This window comes from Hemitrygon akajei, unplaced genomic scaffold (genome assembly GCF_048418815.1).
Source record: "Hemitrygon akajei unplaced genomic scaffold, sHemAka1.3 Scf000041, whole genome shotgun sequence".
Classification (NCBI taxonomy): Eukaryota; Metazoa; Chordata; class Chondrichthyes; order Myliobatiformes; family Dasyatidae; genus Hemitrygon; species Hemitrygon akajei.
The window spans coordinates 8799377-8818823 of NW_027331927.1; the positions used below are offsets into that span (position 1 = coordinate 8799377).

General features: G+C 44.9%; 2 protein-coding genes across 4 annotated transcripts in view; both read left to right on the plus strand.

Annotated features, from left to right (window-relative positions):
* The window catches only part of LOC140720361 (NACHT, LRR and PYD domains-containing protein 3-like), an 82400-nt gene extending 68262 nt beyond the window's left edge, over window positions 1-14138 (plus strand). For both annotated transcript variants that reach the window (XM_073035232.1, XM_073035231.1), the window contains exons 4-6: window positions 3549-3720; window positions 3819-3884; window positions 12799-14138. In XM_073035232.1, the coding sequence (XP_072891333.1) occupies window positions 12816-14138 (1323 nt within the window). In that variant the 5' untranslated portion in view covers window positions 3549-3720; window positions 3819-3884; window positions 12799-12815. The remainder of the gene's footprint in view (window positions 1-3548; window positions 3721-3818; window positions 3885-12798) is intronic.
* Window positions 14139-14180: 42 nt separating this feature from the next.
* Window positions 14181-18574, plus strand: LOC140720362 (NACHT, LRR and PYD domains-containing protein 3-like). 2 transcript variants are annotated; one of them, XM_073035233.1, is made up of 5 exons: window positions 14181-14551; window positions 15204-15290; window positions 15444-15614; window positions 15770-15937; window positions 16102-18574. In XM_073035233.1, exons 1-5 carry the CDS (start codon window positions 14181-14183, stop codon window positions 16187-16189), a joined length of 885 nt encoding a protein of 294 aa, XP_072891334.1. In that variant the 3' UTR covers window positions 16190-18574. The 2 variants fall into 2 exon arrangements, with proteins under 2 accessions (XP_072891334.1, XP_072891336.1); XM_073035235.1 differs by lacking the exon at window positions 15444-15614 and having other exon boundaries at window positions 16102-18573.
* Window positions 18575-19447: the final 873 nt, after the last annotated feature.

The following is a 19447-nucleotide window of genomic DNA, read 5'->3' on the forward strand; positions in this document are numbered from 1 at the left end:
TAGAGCAAACCCAGTCCGTACTTTAGCCCTCCTGATTTCCTCCTTTAGTAACCCTTGCACTTCTTGTACTCATCAAGTATATCATTTGATCCTTCAAGCCTATACTTGCGATGCGCTCAGGGCCTTGATATCTCAAAAAAAAAACAAAGTTCCCGAAACAAAGGTACCCTTGCCTTTTATTCTATCAGGAACATTCAAACTCTTTACTTGTGTCATTTATGCATGCAAACTCTGTACTTTCAAAATATCAGCTTTGGAGGCCTCACACTTACCAAGCAAATCTGTACCAGAAAACAACCAGTCCCAATCCGCTTTCGTCAGATCCTTTCTGGTACCATTAAAATTGGCCTTTCCCCAATTTAGAATCTTAACCCGAGGACCAGACCTACCCTGTTCCATAATTATCTTTAAACTAATGTTATTATGATCATCAGATCCAAAGTGTTCCTTTGCACACACCTTTGTCACTTGCCCATCTGGTTCCCTAATAGGAATTCCAGAATACACTCTCTCCAGTTGTGACCAGAATATATTGATTACAGAAACTTCCCTGGACACATTTGGCCTACACTATCCCATCTAGCCCTTTAACTCAGTGTTCCAGTCAATAAAAGGAAAGGTAATTGTCTATCATCAGAATCTTGTGTTTTTTGTTTCTGTGATCTCCCTGCACATTTGTTCCTCTAAATCCCATTGACTATTGGGTGCTCTATCATATAATCCCAATAACGTGGTCATCCCTTTCTTATTCCGTAGTTGCACTCATGTGTTCTCATTGGACCAGCTATCCAGTTTGTCCTGTCTGAGCAATGCAGGGACATTTTCTCTGACTGGTTATGCCACCTCTCCATCTGTAATCCCTCCAGCTCTATTGAATCGCGTCTAACGCAACGGAACCCTGGAATGCTGAGCTGCCAGTCCTGCACCTCCTCCAATCAAATCACATCAACGGTTACAATGCTATAATTCAATGTGCTGATACACGTACTAGGCTGATTTGTCTTTCCTACAGTACTCCTTGCAATGAAATAATATGCATTTTGGAAAAAAAAAGTTTCACGATACTTATCCTTTAGTTTCCAGACTTTGTATGTCGGCTTAAGAACATCTTTCCTACACAACCACTCCACTATCCACTTTGGTTCCTCATCCCCCTGCAACTCAAGTTTAACACCTCCCCCTCCCTATGCAGTGCTAACAAACCTTACTGCAAGGGTATCCATCCCCCTCAAATTCGGGTGCAAAATGATCACATGTGTCCAAGCCCCAACTTCCTTGGAGGAGAGCCCAAGCATCCAAACATCTGAAGCCCTCGGTCATTCACCATCTCATCAGCCACACGTTAAACTGTATTATTGTCCTATTTCAGGCCTCACTAGCACGTGGTAGGGGAAACAATCCTGAGAACACAACCCTGGAGATCCTGCACTTCAGTTTAGCATCTAACTCCATGAACTCACTTTGCAGGACCTCATCACACTTCCTACTCTTGTCATTGGTGCCAGCGTGGACCATGACCGTCGGCTGCTCACATTCCCCTTAAGAAAGTTTCAGATTTGGTGCGAGATATCGCTGGCCGTGGCAACATACCATCCAGAAATATCGTTCTCGTTCTCTTTGTTCTTCTAACCGTTGAATTCTCCTGTTAATGCAGTTCTCATTTCTCACCCCTCCTGAGTCGCAAAATGAAACTCAGTGCCAGAGACCTAATCACTGTGGCTTTCCTCTGCTAGGTCATACCCCACAACTTTTATAAAAGAGTCACCTAGAGTTGCTGTCTATCCCCTTCCTATCGACCTCCTCCGACCCACCACCCCCCACTGATGGTGACCCAGTTCCCTGTTTACTGCACCTTGGGTATAGCTCCCTCCCTGTACAGCCTGTCAGTCAACCTCTCAGCCTCCCGAGTGATCCCAGGTTCATCCAGCTCCAGCTCCCATTCCTCAGCACAGTCTGTAAGAAGCTGCAGCTAGATGACATTTCCTGAAGGTGCAGTTATCGAGAACACTGGAAGTCTCCCTGCCTTGCCACACCCCGTATGAAGAGCATTCCACTATCCTGCCTGGTATTCTCACTGTTCTAAATGTGAAAAATGAAGGGAAAGTACTATCTAAAATCTACCTAAAGCCCCAGTCTCTCCTCACTGAACCCTCTCTGGAACAAAGCCTCAACTCCTCACTCTATTTCTGGCTCACTCACGTTATGTGTTTTTTTTTTTGTGTGCAATACTCTGCCAGAGCCTAGGTCCCACTTCCTTCTCAACGCGCAGTTTTTTTTTACGAGGCCGAGTTGCAAGCTCTACGCGGATGGAAAGCGTGTCCGGGAGGGGCCCGACTGGATTCAAACTCACACTTTCTCTATATCTCTGGTCCTCAACTCCTGGCAACAATCTGTACTTTTTTTCTGCATTCATTCAATCCTATTGATATCTTTCTGAGAGGTAGGTGCACACATTGCTTCAAATTCACCTCTGCGACATCAATTTCTACATAATATCCCAACTTCTGTATTCAATATTTTGACTTATGAAGGCCCATGTCCAAAAGGCTTTACAATGCCATCTACCTTTGACAACACTTTCAATAAATTTTGGATAAACTTTGCAGGACCTCATCACACTTCCTACTCTTGTCATTGGTACGAATGTGGACCACGTCCTGCTCATCCTGCCCTCAAGAAAGTTTCAGAACTGATACAAGATATCCTGACCTTGCCAAAACACCATCCAAAAATCTTGTTCTCGTAAATAGAGTCTCCAGTCTGTTCTCCTAACCATTGAATTCTCCCTGTCAGTGCATCTCACCACTTCTGATCGCTTCTGAGTCACAAAGCCAAACTCAAAGCCAGAGGCATAATTGCCGTAGCTTTCCTCTGCTAGGCCATACCCCCAAACAGAAAGTCGTATACCTGTTATAGAGGGGTTTCCTGCAGTGGCTGCCTGTTCCCTTCCCCCTGCTGATGCCACCCAGTTACCTGTGTCCTGCACTCCCTCGCTGTAAAGCCTGTCAGTCAAAACTCTCAACCTCTTGAATTATCCTGTGTTCATCCAGCTCCAGCTCCAATTCCTTAGCACAGTCTGTAACAAGCTGCAGTGGATGCAATTCCTGATGGTGTAGTTATCGGGGACACTGGAGGTCCCCCTGTCTTTCTACACCCCGTATGAAGAGCATTCCACTATCTGCCTGATATTCTCACTGTTCTAACCATTAAAAGGAAGGGGAAATATTATCTAAAATCTACCTAAAGCCTCCGCCTCTCCTCACTGAACCCTCTCTAACATAAAGCTTCAACTCCCCACTCTATTTCTGGATCACTCGCTATGTGTATTCCGCTTAAAACTTGCCAAGTGTATGATTCCCTGCAATCTGTGGCATTTAGAAGGTCATGACTGACTCTGCTCACTTCTTTTAACATCTTTCCCCAACTATGACTACTTCAATGGCTGTGGGTGATCTCTGGCGAGCTGAATGTGCTGGGTCAGTCCATACTCAGAGTAGATTTGTATCCATCCCTCCGCTCCTCAATATATTCCCCATTGTTCATTACAGACCGTGACTGAGCTCGCGGAGAAGGGAAACCGAGCGGGCGCTTCCAAACTCCTCCTGGATCTGGTGATGGAGAAGGGCTCCGGGGCCCAGAGGGTGATGTGGGAATCCTTTGTGAAACTACATCACCATTTACCGAAGCTGAGCAGAATACTGAAGGAAATACAGGAACGTGGTACGGTAAACAATACACTCTGTGTTACAGATGTAAATGCTGATGAACTTACGGTATTACAGAGAACAGACTTCATGAAGGTTAATCTGTTTAAACAGGTGAAGCCCAGTTCGCCTACATGGACACTGAGCGGGGTTTATCTGAAGTGCCCACTGACCTGAAAGGTAAGCGATGGATCGGTAATCTCAATATCTTTATTTCACTCTGAGAGTCTGAATATCTGTCTTTAGAGGTCTGTTTAGAGACTGTCAGAGTCTGGAAGACAGTTTTTGTTGCTGTGCCTGGAGGACAGGAAGCCATTTGCATTTGTCACAACACCTGGCACCTTCCGGGTCTCGGGCTGTACACCCAGAGCTCTCTATGAGTTTGATAAATAGACATTCCCGTCGGTAAGAGAGGAAGCCTCAGTGTTCCCCTTTGTGTAGGGCCAAATATTTGGAGATTTGACAAAACTGAAGCCAAACCATTCCAATTGGAACATCCAGCTCCAGCAAGGGAAATATCACACCTCTGATCCAAAGTGGGGCCGAGATTTGTTGTTATTCCTCCATAAGACCACAAGACATGGGAGCAGAATTAGACCATTCAGCTCATCAGTCTGCTCCGCCATCCATCATGGCTGATCCCAGATCCCACTCAGCCCCATACACCTGCCTTCTCACCATATCCTTTGATGTCCTGACCGATCTGGGACTTCTGCCTTAAATATTCTGCTTTAAATATCCCCATGGACTTGGCTTCCACTGCAGTCTGTGGCAGAGCCTTCCAGAGATTCACTAATCTGTGGCTCAAAATATCCTCCTTACCTGTTCTAAAGGATTACCCCTGAATTTTTAGGCTGTGGCCCCTAGTTCTGGATACACTCACCACAGGAAACATCCATTCCACATCCAACCTATCTGCTCCTTTCAACATTCGGTAGGTTTCAAAGAGATTCCTTCGCATTCCTGAAAATTCCAGTGAGTACAGGCTCAAAGTTGCCGAAACGCACCTCATATGTTAAGCCCTTCATTCCCGGAATCATCCTCTTGAATCTCCTTTGGGCTATCTCTAATGACAACTCATCTTTTCAGAGGTATGGGGCGCAAAGCTGTTGATAACACTCCTGTAGTGCAGCCTGACTACAGTCTTGCAAAGACTCAGCATTTATATTTGATTCTCTTTTAAATAAATGACAACATTGTATTTGCCGCCTCTATCACAGACTCGACCTTCAAATTAATCTTCTGGAAGTCTTGCTTGAGACTCCAAAGTCCCTCTGCACCTCTGATGCTTGGACCGTATTCCCGTTTAGATAATAGTCTGCTCCTTTTACCAAAATGAATTATCATACATTTCCAGCACTGTATTCTATCTGCCTCTTTTTTGCCCATTTTCCCAATTTGTCTCAGTCCTGTTGCAATCACACTACCTACCCCTGCACCTATCTTTGTCTCATCCACAAACTTTGCCACAAATACATTCATTGCATCATGTAAATCATTGACAAACAATCTGAAAGTCAATGATCCCAATACAGATCCCTGCGGAACACCACCAGTCACTGGCAGCCAATCAGAAAAGGCCCCTTTTATTCCCACTCGCTGCCTGCTGCCTGTCAGCCATTCCACTACATATGCCAATATCTTTCCTGTGACGCCATAGATTTTTATCTGGTTAAGCAGACTCATGTGCAGTACCTTATCAAATGCCTTCTGAAAATCCAAGTAAATAGCATCCACTGTCGCTCCTTTGTCCACCCTGCTTCTTACTTCCATGATGAATTCTAACAGAAACCATGCTAATTTATTTAGTCATTTGTCTCCAAGTACCTCGAAACTTCAACCTTAATAAGAGACTCCAACTCACTCCCAATCGTTGAGGTTTGGCTAACTGGCCTATACTTTCCCTTCTTTAGCCTTCCTCCCTTCCTAAAGAGTGGAGTGACAATTGCAATCTTCCAGTCCTCCGGGACCATGCCAGAATCCAGTGATTCTTCAATGATCATAACCAATGAACATTTGTCATTTCTTCAGCAGCCACTCTCAGGACTATCAGTCTATCTGGTTCAGGTGACTTTGCACCCAAAGAGCTTTGAGTATGCCGAGAACTTTTTCTTTTGAGATAACAAAGGCACTCACTCATACTGCCTGTCACTCGCAGACCACTGCATGCTAGCGCCTTCCACAGTGAAGATATATGCAAAGTACACATTACGTTACAATGCCATTTATTTTTCCACTATTACTATCTCACCAACATCATTTTCCAGTGTTTCAGTATCAACTCTCACCTCCCTTTTACTCTTCACATAACTGAAAAACATGTTTAATATCCGGATTTATATTATTGGCTTTTCTGCCCTCATATTTCATCTTTTTCCCTTCTGGCTTTTCTAGTTGCCTTTTGTAGGATTTTTAATAGTTTTCTATTCGTCCAACTTTCCCTCACTTTTGTTTATCTTTTAAGCCCTTTCCTTGGCTTTTATGCAGTCCTTAACTTCCTTTGTCACCCATGGTTGCCTTCATGTGCCACTTGATAACTTCTTCCGTGGGCCATACCTATCCTGCAACTTGTGACCTATTCCCGGAAGCTTCAGCCATCTCTGCTCTGCTGATACCTCCACCAGTATCTTTCTCAAATCCAGCTAGTTAAGCTTCCCTCTCTTGCCTCTGTAATTCACTTTATTCCATTGGGATATTGATACTGTAAGTTATGCTTCTCCCTCTCAAACTGCAATCTGAAATCACTCATATTATGATCAATACCCCTTAAGTGTTCTTTTAACCATATAACCATATAAACCTATAACAATTACAGCACGGGAACAGGCCATCTTAGCCCTTCTTGTCCATGCCGAACGCTTACTCTCACTTAGTGCTACTGACCCGCACTCAGCCCATAACTCTCCATTCCTTTCCTGTCCATATACCTGTCCAATTTTACTTTAAATGACAATACCGAACCTGCCTCTACCACTTCTACTGGAAGGTCATTCCACACAGCTACCACTATCTGTAAAGAAATTACCCCTCATATTACCCTTAAACGTTTGTCCCCTAACTCTCAAATCATGTCCTCTTGTTTGAATCTCCCCTATTCTCAATGGAAAAAGCCTATCCACGTCAACTCTATCCCCCTCATAATTTTAAATACCTCTAACAAGTCCCCCCTCAACCCTCTATGCTCCAAAGAATAAAGACCTAACTTGTTCAATCTTTCCCTGTAACTTAGGTGCTGAAACCCAGGTAATATTCTAGTAAATCTTCTCTGTACTCTCTCTATTTTGTTGACATCTTTCCTATAATTCGGTGACCAGAACTGTACACAATACTCCAAATTCGGCCTTACCTTGTACAATTTTAACATGCCATCCCAACTCCTATACTCAATGCTCTGATTTATAAAGGCCAACATACCAAAAGCTTTCTTCACCACCCTATCCACATGAGATTCCACCTTCAGGGAACTATTATTCCTAGATCACTCTATTCTAATGCATTCGTCAATGCCCTACCATTTACCATGTTTGTCCTATTTTGATTAGTCCTACCAAAATGTAGCACCTCACACTTATCAGCATTAAACTACATCTGCCATCTTTCAGACTACTCTTCAAACTGGCCTAAATCTATCTGCAAACTGGCCTAAATCTATCTGCAAACTTTGAAAACCTACTTCATTATCCATAACGCCACCTCCCTTAGTATCATCTGCATACTTACTAATCCAATTTACCACCTCATCATCCAGATCATTAATGTATATGACAAACAACATTGGACCCAGTACAGATCCCTGAGGCACACCACTAGCCACCAGCCTCCAACCTGACAAACAGTTATCCACCACTACACTCTGGCATCTCCCATCCAGCCACTGTCGAATCCATTTTACCACTTCAATATTAATACCTAATGATTGAACCTTCCTAACTATCCTTCTGTGCGGAACCTTGTCAAAGGCCTTACTGAAGTCCATATAGAGAACATCCACTGCTTTACCCTTGTCAACTTTCCTCGTAACCTCTTCAAAAAATTCAATAAGATTTGTCAAACATGACCTTCCACGCACAAATCCATGCTGACTGTTCCTAATCAGACCCTGTCTATCTAGATAATTATATATACCATCTCTAAGAACACTTTCCATTAATTTACCCACCACTAATGTCAAACTGACAGGCCTATAATTGCTAGTTTTACTCTTAGAACCCTTTTTAAACAATGGAACCACATGAGTAATACGCCAATCCTCCGACACCATCCCCGTTTCTAATGACATTTGAAATATTTCTGTCAGCGCCCCTGCTATTTCTACACTAACCTCCCTCAAGGTCCTAGGGAATATCCTGTCAGGACCCGGAGATTTATCCACTTTTATATTCCTTAAAAGCACCAGTACTTCCTCCTCTTTAATCGTCATAGTTTCCATAACTTCCCTAGTTGTTTCCCTTACCTTACACAATTCAATATCCTTCTCCTTAGTGAATACTGAAGAAAAGAAATTGTTGAAAATCTCCCCCATCTCTTTTGCCTCGATACATAGCTGTCCACTCTGATTCTCTAAGGGACCAATTTTATCCCTCACTATCCTTTTGCTATTAATATTACCCTTCGGATTTATTTTCACCTTACTTGCCAAAGCAACCTCGTATCGTCTTTTAGCTTTTGTAATTTCTTTCTGAAGATTCTTCTTACATAGAACATAGAACAGTACAGCACAATACAGACCCTTCGGCCCACAATGTTGTGCCGACCACCAAACCTTGCCTCCCAAATAATCCCCCACCTTAAATTCCTCCATATACCTGTCTAGTAGTCTCTTAAACTTCACCACTGTATCTGCCTCCACCACTGACTCAGGCAGTGCATTCCACACACCAACCACTCTCTGAGTGAAAGCCTTCCTCTAATATCCCCCTTGAACTTCCCTCCCCTTACCTTAAAGCCATGTCCTCTTATACTGAGCAGTGGTGCTCTGGGGAAGAGGCGCTGGCTGTCCACCCTGTCTATTCCTCTTAATATTTTGTAACCTCTATCATGTCTCCTCTTATCCTCCTTCTCTCCAAAGGGTAAAGCCCTAGCTCCCTTAATCTCTGATCATAATCCATGCTCTCTAAACCAAGCAGCATCCTGGTAAATCTCCACTGTACCCTTTCCATTGCTTCCACATCCTTCCTATACTGAGGCGACCAGAACTGGACACAGTGCTCCAAGTTTGGCCTAACTAGAGTTTTATAGAGCTGCATCATTACATCGCATCTCTTAAACTCTATCCCTCAACTTATGAAAGCTAATGGGGTGTTACATTCTTTATATACCTGGAGCACCTCATTTACTCCATGCTGCCTATATTTATTGTAGATATCTCTCTTTTTTCCTAACCAAGTTTCCAATATCCCTTGAAAACAATGCTGTCTCAAACTTTTCACCTTTCCTTTCAACCTAACAGGAACATAAAGATTCTGTACCCTCAAAATTTCACCTTTAAATGACTGCCATTACTCTATTACACCCTTCCCTTAAAAAAATTGTCCCAATCCATTCCTTCTTAACCTTTCGCATCTCCTCAAAGTTAGCCTTTCTCCAATCAAAAATATCAACCCTGGGTCCAGACCTATCCTTCTCCATAATTATATTGAAACTAATGGCATTGTGATCACTGGACCGAAAGAGCTCCCCAACAAATACCTCTGTCACCTGATCTATCTCATTCCCAAACAGAAGATCCAACACTGCCCCTTGTCTAGTTGGTACCTCTATGTTTCAAAAAACTATCCTGAACACATTTTAAAAACTCCAAACCATCCATTCCTTTCACAGAATGGGCTTTCCAGTCTATATGTAGAAAATTAAAATCTCCCACAATCACAACCTGTGCTTACTACAAATATCTGCTATATCCTTGCAAATTTGCTCCTCTAATTCTCGCTCCCCATTAGGTGGCCTATAATACACCCCTATAAGTGTTACTACACCTTTCCCATTCCTCAATTCCACCCACGTAGTCTACCTAGACAAGCCCTCTAATATATCCTGCCAGCGCACCACTGTAATATTTTCTCTGACAAACAACGCAACACCTCCCCCTCTTGTCCCTCCGATTCGATCACACCTGAAGCAATGAAATCCAGGAATATTTAGTTGCCAATCACACCCCTCCTGCAACCATGTTTCACTAATAGCTACAACATCATATTTCCAGGTATCAATCCATGCTCTAAGTTCATCCACCTTTCTTACAATGCTACTAGCATAAAAATAAATGCATTTAAGAAATTCTCCACCTCTTCCTCTCTGTTTATCTCTAACAGTACAAAGAACTTTACTCTCTTCATTTTCTTCCTTCTCCCATACATCTGTTCCTACACGCTGGTTCCCGTTCCCCCTCATATCTAGTTTACATCCACTGGAACCTCTCTAGCAAACCTAGCTGCAAGAATATTTGTCCCCTTCCAGTTCAGATGTAAACTGTCCCGCCGGAACAGGTCCCACTTTCCCTGGAAAACTGCCCAATTATCTATAAATCTGAAGCCCTCCCTCCTGCACCATATCTTCAGCCACGTGTTTATCTGCACAATTACTATTTCTAAACCATCCTGCACGTGGCACTGGTACCAATCCTGAGATTGCTATCCTGGAAGTCTTGTCCCTTAACTTGGCACCTAGCTCCCTAAACTCACCTTTCAGGACCTCCTCATTCTTCCTCCCCACGTCATTGGTCCCTACATGGACCACGACATCCGGTTGCTCACCCTCCCTCTGGAGAATACTGAGAACTAGATCCAAGATATCGCGGAACTCGGCACCAGGGAGGCAACAGACCATCCGGGATTCTCGATCTCTTCTACAGAACTTCCTATCTGTCCCCCTAACTATCGAATCCCCTATCACTACTGCTCTCCTCTTTTCCCTCCTTCCCTTCTGAGCTGAGGGTCCAGTCTCGGTGCCAGAGACCCAACCACTGCAACTTATCCCTGGAATGTAATCCCTACCAACAGTATTCAAAACGGTATATTATTGTTAATGGGAATGGCCACAGGTGTGCTCTTCCTGTCTATTCCCCTTCCCTCTCCTGACAGTCACCTAACTATCTGTCTCCTGATTCCTAGGGGTGAAAATCTCCTGAAACTCCTGTCTATTTCTGCCTTTGCCTCCCGAATGATCCGAAGTTCATCCAAAATTTTGCATTAAGCTCCCTCATAAGATCAGGGTTATTATACAGCACCCAATCAAAGTTACCAATTCCCTCAAGCATAGTAGTCTCAAGTGTAACTCATAGGCATTCAATAAATTCCCTCTCTTGCGATCCGACTCCTGAAGTTTGTTTGATTTTCTTATTCCCCGTGCATAGTGAAGTCCCCCATTACAATTGCGTCATTACCTTTTCCAGCTCCCTTTGCAATCTCAACCCCACACCTTCGCTACTGCTTTAAGGCCAATAGAGGATTCCCACAAAACCTTTGCTACTATTTGCAGGCCAATGTAGGGTTTCCATAAAGCTTTTTTCTAACCCTTGCAGTTTAGTATCTCTACCCACAAAAATTCAACATTCTCCGACCCTAAATCAACTCTTTCTAAAGAAGTGATTCCATTTTGAACCAACACAGCCATGCCAACACTGCCTATGCCTTCCTGCCTGTCATTTTGATAAGATGTATATCCTTTAATGTTAAGCTCTCAACTATGGTCTTCTTTCAGCCATGACTCAGTGACGCCCATAACATCATACTGACCAATCTCTGATTGCGCCAAGAATTTGTCCACCTTATTCCAAATGCTGTGCGCATTTAAATACAATGCATTCACTCCTGCCTCTGCGCCCTTTTGAAAGTTGTCTATGTGGTACAATTTAACACTTTGCTCTATCTGTATTTGGACCGAATCATTGGCTCGTCCTTTCTTACATTCACATTACACCCATCAACTACATGTAAACCTGTTGGTTCATCCACAGCTCTATCATCCTAGTTCCAATCCCGCTGCTATTTTAGGTTAAAACAGCTCCAGTAAATCTGCCCGTAAGAATATTGGTCCTCATCGGATGCACGTGGAACCTATCCCTTTTGTACAGGTCCAACCTGCCCTGGAGATGGCCCCAATTACCCAGAAACCTGAATCATTACCCCCGCTACAAATCTTCAACCACACATTTCTCTGTCATCTCATTCTATACCTATTGCCACTGTCGTGTGGCACAGGCAGCAATCCTGAGATTACTCCTTTTGAGGTCCTGCTTCTTAGCTTCTTTCCTAACTTCCTGTGTTCTGTTTTACAGACTTCCTCCCTTTTCTCTTCCTATGTCATTGGTACCAACGTTTGCCACGATTTCTGGCTGCTTATCCGCTCTTCTCAGGATATTGTGGACTCGTCCAGAAACATTTCGGATGATGGCACCTGGGAAACACCATCCGTGTTTCCTTTTTGTGTCCACAGAATCGCCTACCTGTCCTCTTGACTTTAGAGTTCCCTATCATCGCTGCCATCCTCTTCAGCTTCCTACACTTCTGCGCATCATTGGGGAATTGCCTGAGTTCATGTAGCAGCTCCTCGGAGAATAAGAGACTGTAGACTATTGCGGGGCATGTCACATTGTGACTGGCTCAGGCTGTAAAAGGAAACTGAAATTATGTTCCATTTCTGTGGCTCAGTACCTACAGCTTAATCCGAAAGGAGTGTCAAGAACATGGGTTCCATTGTGAGAAAAGTAAAAGTCAGTAGAGCAAGTAAATATCCCCCTCCGCCACTGGTACCCTCTGCTGGGTTGCACAGTTCAGCAGAAGCTGAGCAGTGAAAGCAGTGAAACCACCCGCTCCACACAACACTCCCCTCTCCAGAATCACGTGTGCACTTGGTGCTCGCTGGAACACCGGGGAATCTGCAAACTACCAACAGAGGGGAGAGTGGAGCCTTTAACAGCGGATCTGAATCAGATCAGAAATGTTTCTGGGCCATCATTCATTTTCAGACACTCTTTTCTCTGATCTCATGATTTCACCCAAACACTGTCTTTAACAAGTTTTTATTAAAGAAAATATGTTGTGTGCTCGATGTTCATCAGATCAGGCATTGACAACCTATTTCTGTACATCCTAAGATGTTCAAAGGTAACATATGGATACTCTGTGGACACAGACTGAAAAACTGAGAGTGAACACAATCCAAATGAGGGAGAAGGTGAAGGTTTTCCAGCTGGTTGATCGATACGCTGAGCTCACGGTCATTTCTACTGTTCGAGTTCAGAGACTGGTGGAACATGAGCTGCTGGCAAGAGGCAGAGACCATGAGGAGTGGAGAGAAAAACATCCTCACAGAGAGCTAGAAGAAGTCCGGATTGATCAGTTATTCAAGAGAGGTTTTGTTCAAAAAGTTATAAGATCGATCTTTGGAAATAAATCCAGGAAGTCCGCAGCAGTGGCCGGAGTCGCGGGGATCGGGAAAACAACAATGGTACAAAAGATTGTTAATGATTGGGCAATGGGGAAGATATACCAGGAGTTCCAGTTTGTCTTCAGTTTCAAATTCCGGGATTTAAATGCCATTAACTGCAGAATAAACCTGAAAGAACCGATTCTGCATGAGTATCCCTACTTTGGGAATATCCTGGGAGAGATCTGGAAACACACAGAGGGACTGCTGTTCATATTCGATGGATTGGATGAATTCAAGGACAAAATCAATTTTGTTGATGATCGGAGAGACATGGAATCACAGTACACATGCACAGATCCTGAATTCAAGTGCAAGGTGTCTGACATTGTGTACAGTTTAATCCAGGGCAAGCTGCTCCCAGGGTGTTCGGTGCTGGTGACAACCCGTCCCACTGCGTTACATTTATTGGAAAAAGCAGACATTAGTGTCTGGGCTGAAATCATGGGATTTGTTGGTAAGGAACGGAAGGAATATTTCATCAGACATTTTGAAGATCAGAGGGTGGCAGCTGCTGTTTTCAAATACGTGAAGGAGAACGGGATCCTGTACACCATGAGCTACAACCCCTCCTACTCCTGGATCCTCGCTCTGGCATTGGGCCCCTTCTTCTCACAAAGAGTCATGGACCCACAGCGAATTCCCAAGACCATCACCCAACTGTACTCCTACTATATTTACAACATCCTGAAAAACCACCGCAATGAGATTGAGAACCCTCGTGATGTGTTTCTCAGAGTTGGTCAGTTGGCCTTCAGAGGAGTGTCCGAGAAGAAGATTGTGTTTACAAGTGGAGATTTGATCAGCTACAATCTGCAGCCTTCCCAGTTCCTGTCCGGGTTCCTGATGGAGCTTTTGGAGAGAGATGATTGTGCCCGGAGCGTGGTGTACACATTCCCACACTTCACCGTCCAGGAGTTTGTAGCTGCAGTCGCACAATTCCTGAATCCACATCCCGGCGACATCCTGAAAATCCTCACTGAAGCCCACGACACAAGTGATGGGTGATTTGAGGTATTTCTTCGTTTTGTTGCTGGTCTCTCCTCCCCAATGACAGTTTGGGGCCTGGAGGAGTTTCTAGGTCCATTTCCTCATGAAACAACCTGCCAGGTGATTGAATGGGTGAAGGAGGAGGTTAAATGCCAAAGTGGAAACAAGAGTGAAGCTGGTAAAAGGAGCCTCCTGAACACATTACACTACCTGTTTGAGTCTCAAAATCGTGGACTGGCTCAGGCCACACTGGGATCTGTGGAAACACTTTCATTCAGTGGAATGACACTGACCCCGATTGACTGCGCGGTCCTGTCTCATGCCATCGGACTCTGTGGTACAATAAAACACCTCGACCTGGAGAAATGCCACATTCAATGTGAAGGAATCCAGCGGCTGGGACCCGGGCTGCACAATTGCCAGGAGTTGAGGTAACTTGTTTTATCTTCCACTCTGAACTGTGAAACTGTTCAATTGTGTTGTTTCAATGTAAAGGGATTTGGGTAAAACTGTAGTAAATATGATTGTGAAGAATTGTGACAAATGCTATACCCATTCCTCCTGTGGGATCTCTCTTCCCAATCCCCCTTCCTTCTGAGGGATCACTCTTCCCTATCCACCTTCCTCATGTGGGATATATCTTCCCAAATCACTTCCTCCTTTGGGGTCTTTTCCACATTACCCATCCTCCTTCCGGGCCTGCCTTCCTATCCTTTCACATCAGGTGTGATCTCTTCCACCATCTCCCATCAACATTTCTCAATTCACAAATCTTCCTCACTGAGGAACTTTCTCCCATTCTTCAACTCTGCCCCTCCCAACCCTGTCACATCAGGAACACTTTTCTAACCAACAGAGAATGAGAAGGAAAATGTGGAGTTTACAGGGTCACACCGACAGACTGAATAACGGACATTCGGTGAATCCCCTGGAACTGGGCAGTGAGGGACATTGGCAGTGATGGGAACTCCGATCAGTGACTTACTGAAGAGTTTAATGTTTCCTGAAATATCCGAGTGAGAGAAATTCCCTCAGACCCACGGTTTGAATCACTTTGTTCATCAATTTGTCTGTTTTTTTTAGACATGGGGACAATGACTTGGGAGATTCAGGAGTGAAACTGGTGTCTGCGTCTCTGAGGAACCCGGAGTGTAAAATACAGACACTGGAGTAAGTACCAGACTGTGGGAGATTGTGTTTACAGTCACTAGGTGTCTGACACTGAACATTAATGTGATCAGTAATTGTGTTACTGATAAACACTGTGGATTTGTACCGTCTCCTGTCTCTCTGTGTCCTTCACCTTCACTCTGTCATCTCCAGGCTGTTCAATGTAGGTCTCACAGTTTCTGGTGCCAAGGATCTCGCCTCTGCTCTTAGTAAAAATCGATCACTGACAGTGCTGTACCTGAGTGATAATACACTGGGAGATTCAGGAGTGAAACTGGTGTCTGCGGCTCTGAGGAACCCAGAGTGTAAAATACAGAAACTGGAGTAAGTACCAGACTGTGGGAGATTGTGTTTACAGTCACTGGGTGTCTGACACTGAACATTAATGTGATCAGTAATTGTTTCACTGATAAACACTGGGGATTTGTACCGTCTCCTGTCTCTCTGTGTCCTTCACCCTCACTCTCTCTCATCTCCAGGCTGTTCGGTGTCGGTCTCACAGATTCTGGTGCAGAGGATCTCGTCTCCACTCTCAGTACTGACCCATCACTGACGGAGCTGAGTCTGGAATCAAACTTGCTCACAGACCGATCTGCCCCCGCTCTCGGCCGCCTCATTCTGACCCTCCCGAGTCTGCAGTGGATTGGGTGAGTGTTTGTGTTAATGTTCAATGTGAAAAAATATCAGCGGATCCGCGGGTTTTCTGGTGATATTTGCCTGTGAGTGTTGTTGAAACATTAACCCCCGTCCCCTGTTACTGACACTGTTGAGTAACCTGTTTATTTCATCTTTATTCCTCCATCTGTTTCAGGCTGGGGAGGAATCGGTTCAGTGAGACCGGGAGGAAGGAACTGAGATCTCTGCAGGAACCCAGACCCGGACTAACAGTTAACATCTGAATGTGTGAACATCCCCACCTGCGGGATGGGGACATTTTGGCCAATTTCCTGCATTCCCCTTTAACGGCTGAGCTCCCCGGGTTTAATAACCGTTCTAATAGAACTGGCTCCAGTCTCGCTGTCTGTGACATCGGAAGCTTTCCTGCAGTGACGTCTTTCTGCCTTCTGCCTTCTTTCTGCTTCCATCGGATGTGTGTGTTCGCGACTCCCCACGTGAGACCTTGAGGAATTACACAGACAAGAGCATGTGGGATGGGGTATCCAGTGTCACCCTGGGTGGGATTATCCAGGCAGGATATAATGGTGTTAAATTGACAAATACCTCTGCAGTGAACCCGGCCACTGCCATGAAGTGTAATTTTATAATCATCGGTTCCCCGATGCAGAGTGACGGTGGAAATGGGACTGATTATTCAATCTGGCACTCGTTGTCACCAGTCAGTTAATTGTGAGTGAATCGGGAGCAGTTTATTTATTCCCACACTCAGTAGCTCACATATTGTTTAATTTGCATTTGTCATGATGAAGTCAATAAGTCACTGTAACTTCCCGTCTTGGTGTCGGACTTGAGTCTCATTAGAGGAGAAACAGTGACCTGGGGTTACTGCTGCCCCCCCCCCACCCTGCACCCGGTGAACTGCAATTATGGGTCTGAGCTCCTCACATTGGTACAGCAGCATCTCAGCTCCAGGCTGAGGGATGTAAGTCTGGTGGTGTCTGGTTCCTAGGATCTCTTCACTCCCCATTCCCATCCAGGCTGACCACCTCTCCCTCGCACCCCAGATACGCGCACTCTCTTGACCCCCACCTTCTTGCGTGCTCTCCTTGTACTCGCAGAAAAAAAATGACACAGGAGATTGAAAGGTTATATACTGTATAATATCAGACCCGCGTTCACCAAGGTCACGAACAAGAGGAGGGAACAGAAGTGATCAACACAGGCTGAAGCACCCTCTGCACAGATCCGACGCACAATCCTGGGGCCAGACACAGAATCAAGCTTCCTCTGCACAGTCCTAGCACACTCCCGGGTTCAAAAACAGAGTGAACCTCCATCTACACCATCCCAGACATTGCGAGAATCTCCCTCCAGGCTGGCCCATCCCAAAATTCCTGTGTCAGACTCAGAGTGAGGCTCCCTCCACACTGTCATATCATACACTCATAGGATCAGACACTAAGTGAAGTTCCCTCCACATTGTCCCATCACACACTCACAGGGTCAGACACTGAAGTCCCTTTATGAGGGAGTTCTTCCCATGCACCTTGGGGATCTGGGGTGGAGGCTACTACATAGAGCGGTGCACTGTAATAAGTTATTTAGTGTATACACGGGTCTAACAGTTGCATGTCACTTCTGCGTGCACCATATGTACATGGAGTGTGTGAGGCTGCAGCCGCTTTCTGCATATTTGCGTGGGCTGCTTCTCGCCCTTTGGTTGTACTTCAGCCTCACCCTATTTATAAATGGTCATCCAGTAAGGAGGGGGCATGGAGGGATGAGCATATCCTTGTCAGCTTGCTCCTGGGGCTGGCAGAATCAGCCATCCGAGGGTCTTGGAAATGGGTGGCTGGACGATCTGCCCGGGTAGACTGCCTGGCAATGTTTAGGGGGTATGTTCGTGCTCAGGAAAATATTGAAAAGGAACACGCGCAGACCACAGCGACCTTAGAGGCGTTACGGGATCATTGGGCCATTGATAGAGATGGAAACATTTTGGTTTAATGTGTATTGTCCATTTGTAGTGAAGTAGTTGTGTTCGTCACTGGTTTGTATATATAACACTGAAATTATAATAAAGATATTTTGTATATATATAAAAAAGGTCAGGCACAGGGGGTTCCCCAATGGAAGTCCCTTTATGAGGGAGTTCTTCCCATGTGCCTTGAAGATCTGGAATGGAGGGTGCTGCATAGAGCGGTGCCCTGCAATAAAATCTTTAGAATGTACACGGATCTTCCAGTCGCATGTCACTTCTGCAGGCAAGAGGAGACCGTGTACCACATGTACATGGACTGTGTGAGGCCGCAGCCCCTTGTTTGCGTATGTTCATGGGCGTTCCGACACTGGGCTCCATGGGGATTTAGTGTCATCATTGACAGAGATGGAAACATTTTAGCTTAAGGTCATTTGTCTATTTGTAGTGTAGTAATTGTGTTAGTCACTGGTCTGTATATATTGTAGCACTGATTTTGTAATAAAGATATTTTGCAAAAGAAAGTGGGTCAGAAACAGCGTGAAGCTCCGTCCCAACAGTGCCATTGCAAACTCCCGTGGTCAGACACAGGGAGAATCTCCCTCTGCACCAACCAGTCTCACACAACAGTGGAACGACACATAGAAACATAGAAAGCCTACAGCACAATACAGGCCCTTCGGCCCACAGAGCTGTGCTGAACATGTCCCTTCTTTAGAAATTACTTGGCTTACCTATAGCTCTCTATTTTACTAAGCTGCATGGACTATCTAAACGTCTCTTAAAAGACCCTAACGTATCCTCCCCCAACAGTGTCGCCGGCAGCCCATTCCAACCACTCCACACTCTCTGTGTAAAAACACTTATACCCGACAACTCCTCAGTACCTACTCCCCATCACCTTAAACCTGTGTCATCTTGTGGCAACCAGTTCAGCCCTGAGAAATAGCCTCTGACTATCCACATGATCAGTGCCTCCCATCATTTTATATAGCTCTATCTGGTCACCTCTCATCCTCTGTCGCTCCAATGAGAAAAGGCCGATACACTCAACCTATACTCATAAGGCACATTCCCCAATCCCGGCAACATCTTTGTAAATCTCCTCAGCATCCTTTCTATGGCTTCCACATCCTGCCCGTAGTGAGATGACCAGAACTGAGCACAGTACTCCAAGTGGGGTCTGACTGGGGTCCGACATAGCTGCATCATTACCTATCGGCTCCTAAATTCAGTTCCACAATTGATGAAGGGCAATGCACCGTATGCCTTCTTAACCACAGAGTCAACCTGCGCAGCTGCTTTGAGCGTCCCAAGGACTCAAAACCCAAGATCCCTCTGATCCTCCACACTGCAAAAAGTCTTACCATTAATACTATATTCTACCATCATATTTGACCTACCAAAATGAATCACTTCACAGTTATCTGTGTTGAACTCTATCTGTCACTTCTCAGCCCAGTTTTGTATCTCATCAATGTCCTGCTGTAACCTTTGACAGCCCTCCACTCTATCCACAACAGCATCAACCTTTGTGTCATCAGCAAACTTATTAACCCAT

Excerpts from the sequence above, each read along its gene's own strand:
- LOC140720362 (XM_073035233.1), top strand. The coding sequence starts at position 14,181 with ATGACAGTTTGGGGCCTGGAGGAGTTTCTAGGTCCATTTCCTCATGAA. Across the intron at positions 14,552-15,203 it reads CACAATTGCCAGGAGTTGAG|ACATGGGGACAATGACTTGG; the intron begins GTAACTTGTTTT and ends TGTTTTTTTTAG. Across the intron at positions 15,938-16,101 it reads CCGAGTCTGCAGTGGATTGG|GCTGGGGAGGAATCGGTTCA; the intron begins GTGAGTGTTTGT and ends CATCTGTTTCAG.